This window comes from Sinocyclocheilus rhinocerous, unplaced genomic scaffold (genome assembly GCF_001515625.1).
Source record: "Sinocyclocheilus rhinocerous isolate Xijiao unplaced genomic scaffold, SAMN03320098_v1.1 scaffold3564, whole genome shotgun sequence".
NCBI classification, from domain to species: domain Eukaryota; kingdom Metazoa; phylum Chordata; class Actinopteri; order Cypriniformes; family Cyprinidae; genus Sinocyclocheilus; species Sinocyclocheilus rhinocerous.
Window position 1 is genome coordinate 94134 of NW_015662334.1, and position 23962 is coordinate 118095.

The window sequence follows — 23962 nt, forward strand, 5'->3', positions numbered from 1 at the left end:
AGACATCAAGCTTTGAGGTACAGAAGAAAGTTGCATGCAGTTTTCTGTGAGTATATAAGGTGAGGGAAACAAACATACAACAGCACAGGTGCAAACACACATCTGGCCCATTCAGGTTCTAGCAGAGCAATAAACTGTGTTGTTGTGATGATTATAAATTACTCTATATTTAAGCCATAATGGTTCACGAGAGCGTGACTGTACATTGACCATATGTATCAGCCTTTATCTCAATAACAAAAAAAGAAAAATCACAGATGAGATCTCAGATTAATATCTCAGATGTTTCTTCTAGATGCCAGTGACATTGTAACAACAAATGTACATTTTTGCTGAAGTCTCTTAATTTCCTGTTGAAAAAAACAAAACAAAAAAACATTCAAGGGATCTCTAAAGTGTCTCACACTGGGCTCAGATTTGAGAAACTCAAAAGTCAGAAATCTGTACAATGTAATGTATTATCAGTGCTTTATTTGGTTCCAACTCTTATTTTAATATTGTACCTGACTTTTAGTTTGTATTTTGTTCCTGTGTGTCTGTATTTCAATTTCCTGTGGTTATTTTCCTGTTCATTATGGTTTCATGTCAACACATGTTTATCGCCTGTTTATTTCCTCATTTTCCCATGTGTATATATAGCCTTCATTGTTCAGTTCTTACTCAGATCTTGTCTTATTGTGAGTCTATGTTTTATCATTAGCAAATTAAGCTGTAACCCAGTAGTCTTTAGTTCCTTGATTACACTCTTCCTGAATTCCTGTACCTGCTTTTTTCTGAGTGTTGGGTTTCTGTTATTAAAGCAGTGTTTTATTTCTCCAAAATATAGTAGAAACATCTGAGACAACACTGATATGTAGATTCATTTGAAAGAGCAACCCCTGAGCGTAATATTTTCCACTGTGTACACACAAGGAAAGTCCCTAAAATATTTTGTGGTAATGGGGGACAAAAATATTATATACTTAGGGCTCTGTAACAAAACTTCCACCTGTAACACATGGCCAAACTCCCGCACCCACACACATACACTACTCTCATATCCACTCTGCTGGCCACCATCTGTGTGAGTTTGGCAGTGACAGCCGGTGCATCTGTGTGCACATCCCCTTTCACTTCTGTCCTCTGAGTAAGTGTGTGTGTGGAGGCCAGTGGGTCACAGCTGTACACAAGCTAATTTCTCAGTACCAGCATTACTGCAGCGGGCCGCAGGGCTGCTACTCTCCAGCCTTTAGAAGAAAGTATGTTAATTTTCTAAAATCTCTAATTTTCTCTCTCTCCATTATCTCTTCTAAAAAAAAATTTTTTTAATTGTGTTGGCTAAGGCAAGCTGTATTACTAATGTTCATTCTTAGGATTAGGGATATGAAACCAGTAAATCTATGTAATAAACTTCACTGTTTAAGAGACAGGAATGGCACCTTAAATCCTGTGGGTTATTTAGGAGAGGTGTGCTATTACTTTTCTACGTTTTTTAGATAATTTTCTAGAGACTAAGTTATACTAGAGACTTGGGAAAGGCTCATTTGACCTAGGCCAGTAAGCAACATAAGAACTCATCTGAATCTACCAACCTAAACCTCTAGCAACACATATCAACCTGCTAAAAACCACTGACAACACCTTAGAAACCGCTTATCAACACCAGGGCAACTATCAACAATGCCCTAGCCTCACATTTTCTTCACAAAATGCAAAAAAAAAATTTTTTTACACATAACTCTGCAGATGCCAACTGCATAACAATATTATAACATAAATAAGTAAAGCATATGAGTCTGTGGACTTAATTAGAAGAACAACTCTGAATATTAAAAAACACCATGATGAAATGAGCAAAAAAACCCGGTCTACAGTATGTTGCAATATGCCTTCAGACTTAAGAAACATGCCTTCAGATGGGAATGTTACAGAGATTCTCAGCCTTGAACCTGTTTGACCTTGTGTGCAGACCAGGAGGTGTTAAAAAGGAAGTATGGGCACCAGGAGGAGCCCTACTGTCCAGTAGGAACAGGAAGTATGATCTGCCCACAGACACAGCTGGTTCCTGCTAGAGGAAGCCTGGATGTGAGCTATCACAGCCACTCAGCCCTGTTTACTTTCGCCTGGGGAACCACCTGCTCACATGGGGACAGGACACACAGACATTTGTTTAGCTGAGGACATACATAGACCTCATTTTATATATATATATATATATATATATACATATACTGTATATATAAAGCTATTTTATTTATACATTATTACAGACTAACCTTAACTTTAAAAGGAACTTTTTATAAAAAACAACTTTATGAAATATTACTACAACTGTGGGCATTCCTGGTTGTTCCCAAAAGGAGACTTCGTTTAAACTGAGTTCTGGGAACAAATGCATGTAATGTAAGGCGTATGTATACACATTGCCCAATTGAAGTACAGTCTCAGCCCACAATCAGGCTGACCTCTCTGCCACCCATACCACCCTTTCTTTTTAACTGTTACAAAGAGAGTGAAAGAGATAAAGAGAGAGTGAGAGAGAGAGAGAGAGAGAGGCTAGTGGGAGGAACATGTGCTCACTACACGTTCCCTGCTGTGACAGAGAATATCACTGTTTGCCCAGAAGCCCATACATTTTGGAGAACGACACTGGCATTGCTACCTGAGCTAAAGAGAGGAAAGGAAAAGGTTTGTGGTCAGCATTTAAAAGGAGGACAACTATTTTCAGTTCTATGAGGGCATGAGTCTTGCGTTTGGTCTTCTCATTGAATTGTGCGATTGTCCATGCTTAAAGACATTTGCATTGGTTACTGGACTGGACAACATGACAGCCTATTCAGGGTGGAACTAGTTAGCTGACTGTGAGTATCCTGCGGGCCTCTGGAACTCTAGAGGAGTTGATTTGTGGAACTTTGTGAACCGATGCATTGAAATGAGATGGCTGGAGTGATCCATGCAAAGAGACTTAGTAGGTCTGGGATCAGGACAGTGTCTTCCACCGCTCTCACTGCACCCAGAGTGCCAACAGTCACGCTGACCAGCCACAGTGTTACCCTGGATAAACGAGCCCTTCGTCGATTGGCCCTGCCTGCTCATATGTCTAAGAGACACTCCACAGGTGAGTGAAAGAAACACACACATTCTAGAGACAGCATGTGCAGTAGAGTCTAGTAAAACACAGCAAAATAAAGTTGATGAGAGTGGACGATCAAGATGGCCTTTTTTTGTGATGCTGGTTGACCAAACAACTCTAAGTATGCTAGTAGAGAAGTCTGGTGGGATGCCATGCTGGCGCACAACATCCAAAACATATGCAGTTAACCAGCTATGCTAGTCTTTTTAGCTGGGCACACAGAAACTGGTACCTCTGGTAAAAGCTCTTGTTTTTACTTTGTACCCTTTTTGACTTCTTTGTGCAGTCTGCCATTTAGATAATAGCCAAAACATGTAGCTACACAGCAAATCATGTAACTGCCTCTGAACAGGGTTCACAATATCTGAGAACTCTAAAGCCTCTTGAGACCAATATTAGAATTTTAAGCTAAAGTGGCACTAAAGTTGCACTTTATGGTCTTAAGGCAAAAATGGTTTTAGTTTGCGTTGAAAGGTAATATAGAGCATTGCACATTACCTGCGGCAGTGCTCGGCTCTTGGCAATAATGAGCTCTGCACACATTTCTCTGATAAGCGCAGTATAATTAGGCTTAGTCATAAACATCCCCTGTAATTTAGTGATAAAATGGCTGAGGCAGCGAGCTAAATGTCCCTAAGGCCAACCCGCTGCTCAGCTACAAAGAAAGGACCTGGAGCTTGTAAACAGTGGCGCTTTGTCTCATGTACTGCTACCTATCTAGGTTTGCGTACACATATGAGAAGGGGCTAATGGGAGGTGTAGTCAACAGCTGGGTAATGAAGGGGATTTTCATGTTGGGTGATAGCGGCAAACCTTCTTGTGAGGTGGCAGATGTGGTGCGACTTGGGCAACAGCTGTGGCGAAACGATAACCGCAGCGGTGGAGAGATGTCAGAGCGCTGGCTTCTCTCCCTGTGCATTATCAACACACACACACACACACACTGCATACACACCAGTCTGCAATGAAAAACAGCCACCTACCACACATATAACAAGACGGGGGAGCCGAATAGAAACCCTGAAATTCATAAAGGAAAAAAAGAGGGAAAAATTATCAAAACAAAGTCTGGTTCTTTCCTATCACAGGCAGCAGAGAGCTTAGCCACACTAATCCACAGCTATTTGAATATGTATGCTTGGATGATATGTTGGCCAGTGCTTTAGCATCTTAGCATAGCTAACAGTGCTGTATGTGTGTTAAGGGCTGACCGTGCTTGCAGGGGAATTACGCTGTCCTGAACGTTTTTCAAGCATTGACAAAGAGTACAATAAATCAACAATTTATTCAACTTCACTGATATTCTGGAATGCAGTGCTGGTCAAATGCTCATGGAGGTGTTGTTTTAGGTGCATGTGGCTCACGAGACATAATGATCTGTAGAAGATGGATGGGTTCAGCATGGCTGCAACAGAGAATCTCAGTTACAAAACTTACTGCGCTACAAGACAACATTTTAAGGCATCATAGGTGTCATATGTTGCATGGAACTCAGAACTTGTAATTCTCCCGCCTCCTTCCCTGAAAAAACCACTAGAACATCACTCATACATCTGACTCGTAAAGTTGAGGTACATTAAGTGCTGCAATGCTGACATATTTTTGTAAGCTAACCTGGAAGTTAGCATCACCATGGTTCCCTTGACAAAATCCCAATTGATTTTTCCATTGGCTTTTGGATTATTGCAGAAAATAATCTCTGCAAACAACAAAAGTTTATGACATTTTGTTATTTTGGAAATCTGAGAAAATGAACACAACATTTATGAATTTTGAAGCTTAAATACAATCGGCAGAAGTAAAAAGCTAAACGTAGGCTATAAATGAACTACACCACAGTCACATGACTTCCACATCACCACCATTAAACTCCCAACAACTCCTTCAGTCTTAATTAATAATAAAAAATAATAAAAAATCCCTGAAAGTTTGTTTTGAATAGTTTGCAAGAGCACAGATTTGGTTGTGAAAGCAGATTACGAGTTGAGAACGTAGATAAGAATGTCCCTGACAACCTCAGTAGTCTCATTTAACCACTTATTAGCAACTGACTTTTTCAAGACAAATAAAAGCTTTTAAAAAATCACAAGGGGGTATTACTAATGCATTTTATGTCATAGAACAAGACATGAAAATGAGTTTGTGTTAACCACAGACCTTATTTCAGGCATTTAACAAAAAAAACATTCAAAATCAAATGATTTTAGGACAGTGGAACTGGAAGTGCTAAAATACTAACTTCCGGGTTTTAATAAAAATAATAGTGTTATAGCACCCTTCGAGAGTGCATGGATGCTTTCCAATAGTGATACGTAGGCAATGGAGAGTGGCAAGCAAGCTCAAAATGATGATGATATTGCATAGACAAAAAGTATTTACTACTCAAATAATACAATCATTGAGAGTGACTACATGCATCACTCAAGAAAAATAACAATGAGAAAATGTTTTGAACTCCAAGAATGAATTTAAACTTGAACATGGCATTGACATGACATTGGACATCATGATATTCTTTGATGTATCCTTTGGTTAAATATTATTTATCAAAATATGGTAATATGGTAATCATTCAAGCAACCATTTGACAGTGTACCACTACAGTACTTTCTAGTAAGGAGTCTCAGCATATATGTGTGAATGTGAGCATGCAACATGGGGAGGACAGGGGAAGGGAGGGAGAGATGGAGACAAAACAAGTATGAGAAAGAGTAAGACAGAAAGGAAAAGAGCAGTTATTCTTCCTATTTCCTCTGCACCAGCTTTGTGGTCTCTATGAGGAACAGATGTTCACAACTTGATACTGTGCATCAACCCTCTCTTCTTGCTATCTCTAGTCCCAGCACTGCCAACTGCCTGAACGCACAAACCCAAAGTCAGGGTTTAACTATCAACACACGCACCTGCGAGGGCACAGATGTGCACAAGCAAATGAAAACTCAACAATTTCTACAATTCACAACATCACACCAGATGAGATCTCTGCATGAATGGGATACGTCAATTGTTTATCCTAAACAGCAATACTATTGAATGGAGAGGAGATTGAGACTTTTGCTTAGGTTTCCTTACTCTCAGATTTTTCTTTTGAGCAAAAGACCCCCAAAGTGTTTAGACCCCCCCCCCCCCCCCCCAAGATCACTTCTAAATCCAAATTACCTGAGCTATTCACATTAATTTTATTTAATTTATTTCTCCTAAGATATTTTTGTACACCAAAGAACAAATTAGTTAAAAGATGACTTAAAGTCAACAGAGAAATTGGCATTATAATCTAATATTCAGAAAATAATCTACATATATAAAAGCATAAATCTGTGTTGTTGTTTGCTATTTTTGACATCACATTACTATATGTTGTTCTTTGGCAAGATTTTTGAAAGACTGTAGCCTAAAACAGTGCCCAAATATTATAGATATTTTAATGGTTATGATTATTCTCACTGCCTCATATCTGTTTATATCTGTATCATGTATTGTGCACAGTGAGATTTGATTTTATGTTGAATGAGGGAACTCAATTAGAGGCTCCATTAAGTTTCCATACATGAGTTACAGTACATGAAGAGCACTGACCTTAATCTGCATTTGTGGGAGTCACACACTGCCAAAAGAGACAGATACAAACCGACATTTTAAGCTAATAACCATGAGCCAAAAAGTGTACAGTATAGTGGCTGTTCTTTTGCTAAATGAAAGTGCTAATGCCAGGGGAAAAAACAAAATCATGGTCACTGTGTTTCTCTACTGCATTTTTAATTACAAATCTTACAATCACACTCACAAAAAAATCACACACTTTGACTCATGTTTACTTATCCTTGCCTCCCTATTTTAAATAGGGATATTCCACCCAAAAATGAAAATTCTGTCATCATTTACTCATCCTTATGTTGTTTACAACTTTCTTCTGTGGAACATAAAATAGGATATTTTGAGAGATGTCTCTGTGCTTTTTTAAGTCAAAGGGCTGTTTGGTTCCCAACCACTTCCAAAGTGTCTTCTTTGAAGAACATATCCTTTTAAAAAGTCTGGAAAATACTGTAGGTATTGCTAGACCCTAGGTGGCCTATAAGCCCCCTGTCTTTCATCTCAGTCCCTCTAAATCAGAGGTCTTCAAACTCAGTCCTGGAGGGCCGGTATCCTGCAGAGTTTAGCTCCAACTTGCCTCAACACACCATCCTGGAAGTTTCTAGTATACCTAATAAGGCCTTAATTAGCGGGTTCATGTGTTTTTAATTAGGGTTGGAGCTAAACTCTGAAGGACACCGGCCCTTCAGGACAGAGTTTGGAGACCCCTGCTCAAACTTTTTTTTAATCAAATTTAGCTATTAGCACCATTAAACATCTGTGACTACAGTACATAAGGTTATTTCACTATGAATTCTCTATTTGCTAGTTGTTAAAAATCTAAAATGTATAACATTACGTATTATCTTTTCACAGTAAATGGCTGACCTGGTCATAGTGTGGGAACGTTCTGCACAAAACATTTTTTTATCATCAAAACAGATTTGTGTAATTCTGCATTACAGAATGCAGTTCATTATCTCTTGCTCATTCTTTCTCTCACTTCCTGTCCTGTCTCACATCCTCTCTTTAACAGTGTTACCCTGTTGAGAAATGACAAGCTCTTCATGCTCATACACACATTTCATCATTGCATCTTCTTTTAATCTCTGCGATTCAGAACATTGATAGCAATGAAGAAAGATGTTGGCGACACATCTGCTTCCGCAGTGCGCCTCGCTCCTTTCTCAGTGTAAAAGCAGATGACTCCATTCCTCGTTGCACTGCCTGTGGCCACCTTCTCATTAGATAAAGTCCCTCTCTGAGCGGCTGTGCTTAAAATTACTTTCATTTACTGCAGTCTGTAAGGGTGACTCAACAGGGCCACTGAATGCCGGAGCTTCAGTGGGAGAGGACAAAGGAAGAGGACAAAAGAGCTGTGTTTCTCTGGCAGCACCCTGTCTTATCTCTTTCCAGCACTCTTGATGGTGACTGCAGCCACAGGAAAGGATTTATAATGTGCAAGTGAAAAAAAGATCTCCCTCTTGCGAGCCCTTACCCATGCTTTCTCTTTTTTTTTTGCTCTATTTCTGCCTCCGAAGAGACCGTCATTTCCATATGGACACAATAAGCCCAATCAGACGAGAACATCTCTGCCACTTCATCAGATGCAGAGAAAAAGAAAGACAGACAAGGACATTCTTAATGCCACTAGGTGAAGGTCAAAGTATGAAGGGTGGTGTAGATATAGAGATAACTGCTCATAATGAAGAGGTTTGAAACCGTCCTCAAAGTGATCACTTGGAGGAGTGTAGACAGCAGTGCTATAGTCACATCAACAAAGACCTAAATGAAGCTAGGAAGGAGGACCTGTCAGGCGGTGACATTGACGGACTGTCTACGAGTGTACCCTCATGAGAGCGTTGCAATGTCAATCAAACTGCTCTCAAGACGCTAACCCCATGCTGCACCTTTTGCTCCAGTCACTGTTACACTCTAAGACCAAAAACAAACCTGTTACTATGTGTATGTTGTAAACCCACGATCCCATTGTACATACTTCCTGTTGCGTTACACTTTAAAAAAAATGCATTGTTTAAAAATTACTAGTCTACTGAGTTGAACACAAAATGGTTTTAAAATGAAAATCACTTGATAGTTACTGTATAATTACAGTACCAACATGGCAACAGTAATATTCAAAAGCTGAAAATTTATTGGTAAGCAAGAACACCATGAAGTGGACAAAACAAGCAAGAGATAGCGTACATACGTATATGGCTGAGAAAAAGTCCAAAAATAATGGCAACTCAACATTTATACAGCTTATGCAGCTAAATGAGATTGCTTTTTAAAAGTTCATTAAAAATGGTTAAATAAATATTGAATAACTTGCATTTAAGACCAAATTTGACGGTTATTTTGCTAATTTTTCTTCCGCAATCAAAAATAGTCCCTCTATGGCCAAAGCATCAGGCTTTGAGTGATGGCAAGAAACACATAGACTAAAAGTCTGTAATAAACACTAAAAGATGGGAATAAACTACACTCTCAGAAAAAAAGGTACAAAATCTGTCATTGGGGCAGTACCTTTTCAAATGTACTAATATGTAGCATTTAGACACTAATATGTGCATTTTAGGTACCGATGTACCTTTAAGGTACCAATATGCACCCTTTAGGAGTAAAGGCACAAAGGTTTACCTTTTGAAAACGTACCACCCCAGTGACAGCTCTTGTACCTTTTTTTCTGAGTGTATGTATTATGACAGGAACTGACAGGATTTGACCCTCAGTTTAAAGCATTTTAATCACTCCTTTCAAGAGCTATTCTGGCTTGTTCCGTTCCTGCTCACCAGTCCCTGGTCACAACTCGAGTGATTTGGGTGTATAAAGAACACACTCCTCGTCTTTTCTTTGATTTGTTTTCTTCTATTTTCCATGCATATTTCTGTCATAAGTGTTGTGAATAGGTGATAGGATAGGTGAAGTGATATTGGCACAAAGAGAACCGTTTGTGTTTGAACTTACGTGACGTGCATACTTTCTTTGAACTCTGCATTCCCAACCCAGCACCATTGGGTTACTGATTATAAATGATTATCAACCCAAATTGGGTAAAATTAACCCAGCTTCCTTACCCAGCAGTCTCTCTCAACCCAGCATTTGGGTAAAAAAAATAACCCAGATTGTACTGTGGAAGTCATTTCTGTGCTTAAAAGAGATCAAGATTTTTTTTTTTTTATTGCATCTAGAACAGGAAACTTAACATAACAAACTCAGTGTGGCAACACTGAGATGTCCAAATGCAATGGACCATGAAACCGGGCTGTAGATCGTTTCTTGCTTCACCCATCCATTCTATTTAACCCTTTCTATTCAGCCATAGTTTCACAGCAAGAGGCATAGCAGGATTGTGTAAACAGCATGTGTGGGCCATAGAAGGACAGGCAGGGCTATAACTCCCCAGCAGGGAAGAGGGCCATAAACACTACATCAAGACCCAGGACAACCAGTGATCCATCTCCCAGACAACCAGGAACTTGTCCTGTTGAAGATAGTACTCTATTGAGGTAACAGCATTAATAAATTGCATGTGAGAGAAAATATAAAAGAATTCGATGAACAAAGTTTGAACCATATCAAAAATGACTTCGGTATCTTGCCAATCTGAACACAGACATTGTTGAGATCTTCTTGAGATCTCTTTTGAAACTCTAGAGGAGATGTGTGAAATTCGATCAATCTTTTTCTCAGTAGACAAATCCAAGAAGCAGGAGACTAAACTATTTTTTAAGTTTCAGTTTATTACTGGTTTTTGCTAAGGCAAGCATCACTAATACTAGTGTTCATACTTTTTTGCCTGGTGGACAATTTAATCACTATATATATATATATATATATATTAGGGCTGTCAGTTTAAGCGTTAACTTAATTAATTAGTTATGTAAATTAAGTAAGAAAAAAATAACGTGATTAAAATATTTTAAGGCAGTTAACGCACTGGCCCCGCCCCCAGACCTGTACGTCATCTTACATTTCATACAGTGGACTGTTGACAAATATGATGCAGGGCAACAACTCCATAAATGCAGTTATGCCCTAAAATTCAAGATATTTGTGCAAAAATGCCCCTGTATGAGTTTCTGTCTCATATTTATTTCATATGATAAGCGACTATCACACGAACAGCGAGAGCAATATCACACAAGTGCTCAAGAACAAGTGCAAATGTGATTTTATACAACAGTTCAGTAAATAAGTTAATATTGTGCTATATTTTAAACATTTGTGAGTTTTTGTTCAATTTTGCCAACGAAAATATTACCTAAAAGCCACAGCAGAATTGTTGTGCGTCTCTCAGCAACACAGCGGTGTTTAGTTTCTGAATGAATCTGCGTTTTGAACGAATCGTGTGAACCAATGATTCAGTAGTCCATAGAGAGAGCCGTTTAACTGAATTCCTGAGTGAATCAGTCGTTTGAACGAATCAACTCAAAAAGACATTTACCCGCCACCTGCTGGTAGTTTTAGTTTCTTCTTTAGAGTATCATTTATTTATTAAAAAAAGGTATAATTAAAGTGATTAAAGGGATAGTTCAACAAAAATAAATAAACAAATAAATAAATTCTATCATCATTTAGCTACTCACCCTCGTGTTGTTTCAAACCTGAATGACTTACTTTCTTTTGCACAATATAAAAGAAGGTATTTTGATTACTGTTAATAACTAAGCTTTTTTGGTCACTAGTGACTTTTATTTCATGAACAAAAAATACTGAGATGTTTCTCAAATGATCTTCTTTTATAACACTATATAAGGGCCTTGAGTCTCTCAGACCTCAAATAGAACGTGTGGATTAAGTGCAAGTCAGAACACTTTCCTGACTGATGATTTTTTGCTAAACCAATTAAAATTGCATGTTTGTCAGCAGATGTATCTCAGTAATGAAGACATATTTGGCTGCACATTTAGAGATTTCACTGGAATGGAGAGCCTATGAATAAGCTCTTCCCAGTGCCTTGGTCCATTACTGATCAGAGGGAAGGATAAAATGTAATGTAATGAATTGTAAAGATTTTCAACAAATTATGCAGCCACTGTTTTCTGCTAATGTAAATAGAAATTATATAATCAAAGGTTTTTTGCTGTCACACAAATTATTTTTGCTCGCTGTCTCTTGCTGTCTAAAAATAAAAATAATCACTTGACTACGGTCATCCCTCATGTGGCATCTAGTTTTTCACTTTTCAGCCCCAATAGTGGATCAGTAGTTCACAGAGGAATCCAAAGTTTTTTTATCTTTGTCTTTGATGATTCATTTTTTTTTTCAGTAGCTAAAACTTAAAAATGCATCCCATTTTTTTGTGTTTAGATGCATACATTTATTAATGTCAATTTTTTTTATCAGTGTATAACTCCATTTTTACCCAGAATAAAGCACTTAATATTTCTTAGGTGTCTTTAAAATGCATTAAAATTTGTTGTAGATCATTAGACATGATGTTACACTGCATTGAACGCCAGTTTGATTCCAGATTTCTTAGAAGGAACCTTCATACACAAAACAATGGCCCACAAGGCAGTAAGGCAACTGCTTTAGGTTAAAGCACAGCCAGGGTGCATGCACAGGAGACAGATCCTCACGCTTCACACTTGATAAGTTTAAGACATTTGCCCTTGCAAGAACAGTACAGACTGACCCATCCGTAAATGTAGCCAAATTGCATGTGGCTGTAGAAAAATCCTCAAATATCTGGGCAGATATTGCATGTCCACACCAGAGCTGACCACATATCAGTATGGTGGATTAAGAATAATGGGTGTAGAGGACTCAAGTCATAAAGAATTTATTTAATACCTGTGAACTGGGTATTAGCTGTCATGAGAGGAGGAGAGGTGGAGCCAGTGCAGTGAGGGCTACTCTTTTTACAGGATTCCTCAAGGCTGAGAGTTTTGATCTAGTGTACTGTTCAATTCTATTGACATCATTTCTCTTCACACACATACACTAAAGTCTGGTACACTCCCACACACACACACACACACTCACACACACACACATGCTTTTTCTCACACGCTTCCCTTAAGTCAGTGAAGTGCATGTAAAACATTTTACTTCGATAATGTGACGTATATCCAGGTAAAACATGATATTCAATGAGGAAAAAAATATAGGCAAAATTTTGTGATTTTATCCATCATAAAAATATTAAAACAAACATTGTTTTTAATTTGCAATAATGTGCACAGCTAACCCGTTTAAATAAAATCATAAAGTAACTACGATCTAAACTAAAGAAATCAGAAAGTAACTAGGATCCTTTTTTTTTTTTTTGTCCAGTTTGATTTCATCATGCTTTAAAGCATTATCTAAGGGGCCACTGTAATAAAATGACTTCCATTTATTCACCATTTTCCTGGTGAAAATCTATAACCATAACCAGTAATAGATTTATGTTAAATTTGTGATTTTCTCAGAGTGTTTTGACTGGAGGCTTCTCAGGCTGACCAGGCAAGTGGAATGGCGAGACTAAAGAAGTATGGGGCAGCTGTCTCTGTGTACTTTACACCACCGGCACTTTCTCCAACAGCAGAGTAACCATGTTTGTTTACATGTCTTTACATCCCGTCATTTCTAAAGGGGTGGGGAAAGAAAGGCAGATGTGCGTTTCTCATCGGCTCACCTGCGGTGACACCATCAGATCCTCCCCCTAAAACTGAGTTACAATGCCAGTGAATGGCTAGCAGGTGCGGTGATGGTTAAACAGTCAAAAATGGGGGAATCAACTGAATAAAGTGAAGGGAGGGGGGTTGGAGAAGAAGTCGGTCATTTTTTAGCAGCAGCAGCTGTATTTTTTCCGCCAACACCTCAGAAGGAGGAATATATTCTGCACTGAATACTCTGCCTGAAACCACAAGAAGAAAAAGTCATATTCATATTCAAATACAGCTGAAAATGTCTGTGGAAATGCCATCTCTTATCCATATTCATAGTTGGCGCATGCAGCTCTTTGAATCACTCAAGTAACTGCTTTGCTATTCAGTTGAATTTTACCTTATAGACTTAAGCTGAAAGTTATTTGTCAAGGTCTCAGAATAAATAATTAATGTAAATTATAATTTTATAAGCACCTGGTAAGCAGTTTAAAACACAATAAGTATCAGGCATACAGGGGCCTGATATTTGGAGACTTATATAAATGTCAAATTATGAATATCATTGCATTAGATGGCAAAATATCAAAACCACGTGCAGTTTATTGCTAATGAAAAACATTTTACAAAACATTTAAAATGATAAACCAATGGATATAGCCTACAGTTCAAAATGAAGACAAAAAGTATTTGGACACCCTGTGGTTGTCAGATGTTAGCGGAATATGTCCATGATGAACTATACCTGCTTAGAGAAGAACTAATTTACATCCCCTAAATATCACCTTGGGACTAGTAAAAGGATTAGCAAAAATGGTAGCCTAGCCTACAATACAGTTTGTTTCCAGATGTCACTTGCTTTAATATTTGAAATTACCTATACATATAGTTTTACCCCAGAAATGCATGTAAAACGACATATCGACAGTAGATGACAGTTATATAAATTACTAAACGTAGGGACCATCCATCAACAGTCTAGCCTACACTTAGACGGGAAAATGTTTAAATGAAGCACGATGCTCCTGAAAAATGAAATGCTCAGTTTGTAACTATGTTACAAAAACGTCATATCTCCCATCTGATTTGAGTGAACTCGATCGGTCTTCGGGCACCAGCTGCCTGGCTGTCAATTGCCTGACGAATGAGAGTGTTTCACCGACGCGCACGAACTGATATGGGGAAACAGCGGCCCCTAGCGGCGTGCGCTCAAAATGCGTTTAAAAACCTGGCAAAAACGGTGGAAGGACCATCAATACTGCTCTCATGAGAATCAATCTGACATTTTTATCAGAGGCAGGGACAGTGCTTACGATCCCTTAAGAATTGCAGAAAATTGTGGGCATATCCTAATTATGTTAATAGCAAGTCTATTAAAAATGTGATATGAATTATATTAGGAATCCTCAATATCAGAGGGGGTTATCTACTGCACAAGGGAGGCAGGCTGTCAGCTTGTGGGTCTGAGGAGCTGTCACAGAGAGACAACAACGAAAATAAACCAAAACGCGAGATGGTGCAGAGAGAAACAACGGAGAATGTGTAACATGAGTTAGCTGGGACACGAATGATGTTTTTAATGGACCGTTTTTTCGCGTTCAGTGTGGAGGGAGTTCGCGGCGAACAGTTGGAGTAGCCTATTAACGGGAAGATCTCCGAAACACTCCCTATCTGAATCATTTCTGTAGACGAGGACTTTCAGGACTTACAAGAGACAATATTCACTACACTTCTACTTGGAAACATGGAGCATCGGTGGCAATATTTAAAAAAAACATCTTCTATCTTCTAGGAGGGATCAGGGACATCTACTGTGGAATACGATATTAAAACCACCAAGAACGCGAGATCTGAATTGGAGGACTTTGCGATTTTTTTTGTGATTTGGGAAATCGAAGCGAACTTTTTTTTTCGCCCTGTGCATTTTTTCTAAGAAATTTGTTAACACGTTTCAAGATTTCGACATTTTAAAGGAACGTAATACCAAAGTCTCACTACTTTAATACTAAAGCTTCGCTGTGTTCTAGCTTTGTATGATATATTTTCGATATCTTGAAATTGAATTACCTCATTATTTATTAGCTACTATAACGGAAAGTCAACATCGCAATCCAAAGGAGTTCAGAACTCTCTCTCAGACACTCTTTGATACGATTCTTATTCATTTTGGAAAGTTCTCACCTTTTCCAGTGATATTCGAGGCGTAATAGACTAGGTACTCTCCGTTTATTTCTGTTTTTATTTTTCGCGTGGATTATTTTTGCTGCAAATACCTCAGTTTGACTTCGACCTTCAGAAGTAAGTGATGCCTCTGCTTTATCTATAAATACTTTGTTCGTTCATTATTAATGTTTATTTCTCAAATAGCCTACATGTTAGACTGGACTTAAGCGAAGATTTTATACAATGCTTGTAACTGGAATACAGTCCAGCAATATAGAAATTAAATTACATTTATATTACCAACGCAACGACATACCTGCTTTGTTGCAGTTTGTTTTTTATATGCTGCATAAATACAAAATACAGATATATGAAATGCAAACATGATTGTTTATTTTTTCTTTCAAACGAGTTGTTTCAAATCAAATTAGATTCGGATGGCGACTAAAGTCATCAGAAAGCCTGCTATTATCACTAAAATTATGGTTACTAAAATTAATATTAACAAAAATAAAACATTAAATCATGCCAACATTTATTTCTCCATCTTTCTGTAATTATTTGTTTAGTTACGGTTTCTGAAAGGAACACAAAAAATGCAACAAACATGAAGTTCATATTTTGCCAAAACAATCCCAACCTCTGAATTGGAATTTATTAGAGATTATCTAATTAAGTTAGGTCTGGTCTGCCAGAAATTTGCTCACACTGAGCCTTTAATTGTTTCACATTTTCTGAAGAGAAAGAGGTTATATTGTTTAGGCTACTTTAAAACGATATTTATCTGAGAGTATTAATAATAAACAGAATTGAGTAGAAATTACAGCATATTTAAGCACATGAGATGGCTTTAAAAAAAACAGCAGTTTATAGCAGTCACCAGCCTGACAATCTCTGCACCTGTTTGTCTAATAAATGGTTAGTCTATAAGAGCATAAAAATGAAGATGTGATCAGGTGCATTATGATGAATTGTTCATTGCAACCTTACCAGCACACTGATGGATGAAACCAAAATATGCTCTGTTGCAACATCACTTGTCTTAACTGTCCTTCAGTCCAGCCCAGTCAGCATCCGTTGATGTTACTGCCATTGCACTGCAAACCACCACTTTACTCTTCAATTGACCCCAGTAAAGATCAGCTTAATTATGAATGAACAGATGGTAATAGTTCTCCCAACAGCTAAATGTCTAAAGGTGAAACCGCGCTGTGGCCACAAACTATCCTTAAACATTACCACCAAATAGCCCTTATAGCTTTTACAGGCAAATGTCCCTGCTGCATGCACTAAAGCACCTCCACTAAGAGAAAGCCATTCATTAATCTGGAGTGAGTATTCAATTTGCTTTCATGCCATCTTTAGTAGATTTATATAGAAGAATCAGTATGGGTCAAGTCAAATGGCTCTGAGGAGACACTGCTTTCCATTGGTAATGTGTTGATATGGAGAACTTATTTTGATTGCTTTTGCAGCTTCTGTAATGAGGAGGATTTTTGAAGTCAGTCGATGCTCACTGTCTGCACTTAACGAAACTGGGCTGTGTTTCCCAAAAGCATTGTAAGCCTAAATTGATCGTAACTCCATTGGTGACTGGTTCTATGATCAACTTAGGCTTATGAAGCTTTTTGAAAATGCAGCCCAAATCAGAATGCTGGCAAAGCCTAAATACATGTGCTTAAAATATTAAAAACAAACTGCTAGTGTAGAAAATTTACAATAGTTTTTTTTAACCAAAATCCATACACATTTTTTAGTGAAAAACAATAATTTTAAAAGCCATAATGTAAAGTTGACCATGGTTCTGTAATCCTAAAACATTGTAAATATATAAATCACCTTAGATATTACAAAATGAAACTTTATGATTTGCACTCAATGCAAATATAGTTTAGAGAAAAAAAAGTGTATTTCAAACTGTCAGTGCAACACCCAGAACTGATCTGCTGAAAATTTATAAAGGCTCACACTGGTACTATCATGCAGTCGGAGTTTGTCATGTGTATGGTGTCCGTTTCTATGGTTATGGCATATGTCTTAAGTTTACTAGTAAATAGGATGCCCGAGAGTGTGTCCTTGTGGCAGTGCTCTGCAATGGGAGCAGGAACATGGTGTGCACTGGAGGTAATTATTGTAATTTGAGTACGGGTGCAGGTGAAGTTTGCCGTCTCGTAATTAACAAGAGGAGCAGATGGCGGTGGGCGGGAGATGGGTGCAGGCAGACGGCCGGCAAACCAGCAGGGGGAGGGAGGAAGAGAGAACGAGAGAACTAGGGGGTGGGGTCAGGCACTGATCAGTAAGCACAAGCACCTGATCGGCCAGGTAGCCTGTCACCTGCACGAAAGACAACTCACACAACTAACCCCGAGACACGTGGCAGCACTGTACTTAAAATGCCAGTTTATACAAGTATACCTCTATTGGCAAAAAAATCAATACTATGTGAAGAGTTGATCAAATCTATAAATATAAGTTTTTTTTGTAGTTGCACAGTCGGTTGTGCATTTGGTATCCTAAAAAGGGCTTTTGTGTTCATACTGTAGGTACACAGATTCGAATCTGACATGCAACATATCCTGATCCCGTTCACATTGAAGAGAGTGACATAGTGAATAGTGCATGTGTGCACAAAAAAAGGGTTTTTGTGCTCACAGGTACACAGTTTCAAATCCTACAACATGTCCCAACATAGTGGGTAATGTTCTGTGACACAGTGGGTAGTGCATGTGCTTGCCACACACAAAGAACCTTTGTGCTCATGGAGATACAGGTTCGAGTCTGACCTGCGTCATACCCCAATATTATTTAATCTATGTTTTGCTCTTTCCTGTTTTACTTGGATACACTGTAAGTAAAAAAAAACTAAACAACAGAAAAGGTACTGGTAGTTTTACATAACTTTTCGGACATTTCTTTTAATTGTAAAGCACAACATAATGCAAAATGCGTAATTCAAAATACAAGTGAAACACCTGTGAAAAATCATTACCTAAAATTCCTTCTTATTAACAAGGTATATTTTGCTCCCCTTTCATACAGACATTTCTTAGAGTGTATAAATAAAATGCAAAAAAAACATTAATATTTGTATGATAGATTTTCGATTTCTTTAAACTGGATAGCCTTAAGATTTACAATTATGTCAACATTGGACTGTGATTTTGATCAATTCAAATTTAATCAACAAAAATATGATTGAAGTGTACTTGCTATCCAGCCATTCCAGCATCGAGACAGTTGTCAGATCACACACTGATCCTAATTCCTATAGTGCATTAATGCAATTGTGCAGTCACATGAGTCCTGAGCAGGTGAGGACATCTGCAAGCTGTTTTTTTTTTTTCTTCAAAGTTGCATGTATTGAAAGGAATGCCTTCCAGATCCAGACTGGAAAAGTGCATAAAATAAAAAATCCATAACTGCTCAGTGCGCACCACAAAGCCAAATGTGTATGTCAGATATACAGAAAGAGACTAAGGTTATGTTCACACTGCAAGTCTTAGTGCTCAATTCTGATTCTTATTGTTCAGATCCTTTTGTTGTCGTTGTTGTTTGTTTGGCTGTTTACATTATTTTCAAAATGTGGCCAATATCAGATTTGAGTGTGAACTGGTCACAGTCATGAACTGACCTGCATGCCCAAAAGAACAATAACAAAGATGTCACGCAGCATGCTGTCATACAGAAGTAAACATAGAAGCCACTAAAACCAGCATTTACGCATTCATTTATAAACTGATGTGTCGTGGAAGACAGCAATTTGTGCACAAGTAATAAGGAGAGGTAAAGATAAGGAGTAAGAGAGCAAAGTTTTTCTCATATACTTTAATTGTTACAGCTTACTGTCCCTCCAGTGACTACCTTCTCAGCTGTCTTCCATATTCACAGAGTGACCAAAGAACTATTGGTATGTAAAATCTTTGGAGTGACTCCCATCAACACAGAATTGTCACAAATGTCCATCTAGAGTGACGTAAAAGTCACATGAATTCGGATATGACTGTTCAGACTAAGATCGTATTACAAAACATTGGACCTGTATCTGATTTAAGACCACATACGGAAGTGGCCCAAATCAGTTGAAAAGATCAGATTCCATGTGGTTTGTGCTGTTTACACTTCAGTGTGTCTCAATACTTATCAGGGGTAAAGACTCTATAAATCCTTCTGTTATGGCAAATTGTCTCAGCAGTCCATCCGGTTGTCCTACCTTGGCAACCCCGGGCTCCGAGCGGGAGTGCCAGTGAGAGGGAGCAGCAGGGATGGGCAAGGGGGCATTTGCCATGGTTTCAGCCCTGTTTATCCCTTCAAACAGTGGGAAAGACGGCGACGGTGTGGTGAGCACATGTGTTTGACATTACTGTGACATGGTGGCCTCTCTCGGGAGAAGGAGAATGTCAGAGAGCAGAGGAGCCGGCCAGCTTCCAAACATCTGGGGTAACAAAAAACACATTTACGCCACATTGTAGGAGCTGGGAGTTCACTCTGAGAGAGAAACCTCATCACTCTCAAATACACTCACCCTACTCACTCTTTCCTTCTCACAAGTAAAGGTGTTGTCCTATCTTAATGACACAATTGGTCAGATTTATAAAGATAAATGCATGTAAAATGGAGAATGCTGTATATGAGCCAGTGTAGATAGACATTTGCACTGCAACTTATTCTGACCAGTGCCCACGCACTTAGACAGGAAGAGACTGCCTGATTGACATATGAAGTGACCAATGAAAGATTTTTTTTTTTTTTTTGAGCTGTTGAAGAGTGGGTAAATCAGAAATCTTTAAGAGCGAAACTGAATATACCAATGTGTTTGTGATTTTGGTTACTGCCTTGCATATATTTAAAGTGAAGTGACGTGACATGTGGCCAAGTATGGTGACCCATTCTCAGAATTAGTGCTCTGCATTTATCCCATCTTAAGTGCACACACAGCAGTGAACACACACACACCGTGAACACACACCCGGAGCAGTGGGCAGCCATTTTTTTGCTGCGGCGCCCGGGGAGCAGTTGGGGGTTCGGTGCCTTGCTCAAGGGCACCTCACAGTCGTGGTATTGAAGGTGGGAGAGAGCGCTGTACATTCACTCCCCCCACCTACAGTCCCTGCCGGTACGAGACTCGAACCCGCAACCTTTTGAGTCCGACTCTCTAACCATTAGGCCACAACTTCCCCATTATTTAATTAATGCTAAGAAGTTGAAAACAGCCAATCAAAGTAAAGCTTGTTTTTGAGAAAGCTCTTGTCAGAGATATTGACAGTGCAAGCGATACACACTTCTCAAAGAAATGAGAGACTGCTCAGGCTGATGTCGCTAGATTGTTGGATCCTTATTTCTCTGTAATGAAAAACAGATCTGATCTGATCAAATATGGGACATTGTACACCTCTTTGAGAAATGGCTCCCACTGAGTTGGTTTGTTTTATTTGGATGATAAGCAAACTCTTACTAAATAAGATGCTGGAAAAAAGATTGGAGGATATAAGGATAAGTTGCCAGCTGAAGTATTGCTGAGAGACAGGGCACCAGCTGGAGTAATCCCTGCTGGTAGAGGGGTTTATTAATCAAACAGTGTTGAAGTTCATATCACCGCTCCTGTCTGTGATAAAGCTAGTTCCTTACTCCCTCTCTCGCCCTCAGCCAGTTAGTTATCTCACAGTTCTGAGTGGTAACTACAGATGAAATTCAGTTATTAAGCCCTCACACACACATACAATTCTCCTCACAATGATGTTAAAGTATTGAGAAGGGGCTCTGGGCTGGGAGACATGCGATGTAGTGTATTTGCACAAATTAAAGCAGCCGTTATCTCATGGAAACAGAAGCAGAGCACTGGACTATCCTGTCATTCTTGAAATGGGTTAGAGCTGAATTTCACTGCAGCTCCAGTCTATTACGAAGACCTTAATCTAAAGCAGGGGTCTCCTCTGATAAGTTATTGTTCCATAACCAGGGATCCACCAGAAGGAAGTTTAATTTCCATACAAAAAAAAAGGGAACATTTTCAAAGCGAATGGAATTGGAAGAAACATTTTTGTTGATACCAGAATGTTCTAGATGGAGGAGGGGTGGATACTTTTAAGAGGATGTTCCTATATGGAAATGAACACAAATTCCTGCAAAAAGCTGCATTAATCCCACTCTGGACACAAAGAAAGACAAGGAAACTGAATTAATTTTCATTATTATTATGTATTAGGCGTATGTAGTCATTTCCAGTGAGCCTTAAAATGCTGCCTATAGGCAACTCACTAGGTTTTGGAACAAAGACTTATTTTATATGAATTTATATTTATATATTTTTTAGAATTATAATTTTTTTTGACTGTTTTAGTGTAATAAATGTTATTTCCTTAATTTATTTCCTTAATTTTTTATTTTAAATTGCCACTTTGTTTATGCTGCAATGTTTTGTTTATTTGATTAGATTTTATAAAATTCTATTATTTTGTATTTGTCACTTGTTTAATACATTTGTATGTTATATTACTTTAAATAATTCTCAATAATTAAAACCTACAGTTAATTGAAATTGAGATATAGTATAAAGCGGATGTAACCTTTACGAAGGCTATAGATAAACAATGACTTTAAGGCAACGTCAAATAGAACGAAAAGACAGAAATATTAACTAAAAATAATAATGTTTGTGTAATCACTGAAGTGGCTGAAAGTGAGGAAGATTACACATTGAAAAGGCTTGGGTACCATAATGTATCAAAATGGTAATTATTCAAAACCATGTCAAAGTAACGTCCTTGGGGATCACTGTACCAATGTACTACTTCAGCAAATTAATCGAAAAAGAGAACATTAATAAATATATGGATTATGTGTGTGTATGTATATATATATATATATATATATATATATATTAATATGCAATTTTTTTTTTTTAAGCTCTTTATGTTCTGTATTTTTCAACAAAGACAAGCTATAAATCATTGTATAGTATGACCAACACAATATTAGATAGATTAAACATAAATGTTATTTTCTGTAGGCCAGGCCTATATGTTACGATGAAATTAGGTGATGCATGAATTGATATGAATTACATTTTTATTTAACAACTACAATCACGGTATATTGACTGATTTATTTAACTTCCAGTCGTGTAAGCATGTAATAATTATGACAACATAAAGCACTGACAAATAAGCCTGGTGTAAACATTAATATGAAAGTCAGTAACAAATCACACAAAATAAAGTAGATTGCAGAAATATAAAAACAAATCTGTTGCGTTACCACACTACTTTAGGTAATTCAAAGTCACCGTAGTAAACATGTGGATTGCACTTTTTAAACACTGTCTGTTAACTTTAGACCAGTGGTTCTCAAACTTTTTTGGTCACGCCCCCCTTCAAACCTATAAAAAAATCTGCCCCCCCCTTCCCGAATCCCCATCTCACCTCACACTGCCAAATAATTTCACTAAACATTATGAAAAATTAATGCTTTTTTAATAAAAAAAAAAACAACAGGGAAAAAAACGCCTGCATCACTTGAAACATTGAAAAATAGCATAGAGAGAATAACTGTTATTATTATTATTCTCTCTGTTATTATTTTATTTTTTTTGTGGGTTCCATGCTGTCTGCTAAGGCATAGGACACCAACAGGCTTTCCTCCTCACCAACGACATTAAACACCGTGTCTACACCGGACGCGAGCGGCAAAATACAGTAGAACCCATTATAATCAGTGACGCTGTGTACTCTGGATGTGGCGCGGCGCATTCTCTTCCCTTTCACAAACCGATCCATCTCCCATTCTAAGTTACGTCCTTTGGCTGTTTACGGTTTTATTTCTTTTCTTTTTCTGCTGATGCCCCCCCTCCCCTGCAATACTCGGGCGCGCCCCACACTTTGAGAACCACTGCTTTAGACAGACTTTAAATAAATATATATTATTTTAAGGTCGAAGTCTTCAGTAATGAAATGCACCGTAACACTACTGTTACTGCTTGAGTCATTTCAGTGTGCCGTTTTGAAGTAGGCTACATTCATTATATACGCTTTCAAACATTTCCGCGTGTAGCGTCAGGGTTGCCAGGTTTTCACAACAAAACCCACCCAATTGCTACTCAAAACTAGCCCAATGGCGTTTCGAGGGGGTAAAATAAATTTTTTGGAGGGGTTCCCCAAACCGCGGACTTGGCAACACTGTAGCGTGCCAACTTGATGCTTCCTCTGAAGATTGCTTAGATGTGCTTGACTTGAAGCAGTGCTGCTTAGACTGATCGGAGTGTGTCATCAAAGTACTGCGAGAGCTATAAGAGAGTGGACATCTCCTTATGCTTTCTCTCGCCGTACTTTGATGTCATACACCGATCGATCTTCAAGTCGAACACACCTCTTTACTCTCGCTTGTCACGTGACCGAGTGTAATCGCAGCCTCTGCGATTGAAAAATCGCGTTTTTTTCATATCGCGATATTATCGCAAATGCAATTAATCGTTCAGCCCTAGTGTGTGTGTGTTTATGTGTTTTTGCATGAGTGTGAGTTGGGC

General features: G+C 38.2%; 1 protein-coding gene across 3 annotated transcripts in view; it reads left to right on the forward strand.

Moving 5' to 3' along the window:
• Window positions 1–2710: 2710 nt before the first annotated feature.
• Window positions 2711–23962, forward strand: part of LOC107728039 (protein CBFA2T3-like) — a 66692-nt gene continuing 45440 nt past the window's right edge. For 2 of the 3 annotated variants that reach the window (XM_016538100.1, XM_016538101.1), the window contains exon 1: window positions 2711–3097. In XM_016538100.1, the coding sequence (XP_016393586.1) occupies window positions 2917–3097 (181 nt within the window). In that variant the 5' untranslated portion in view covers window positions 2711–2916. Of the gene's footprint in view, window positions 3098–14771; window positions 15580–23962 lie in introns of those variants that run through there. The other variant, XM_016538102.1, reaches the window with a different exon arrangement.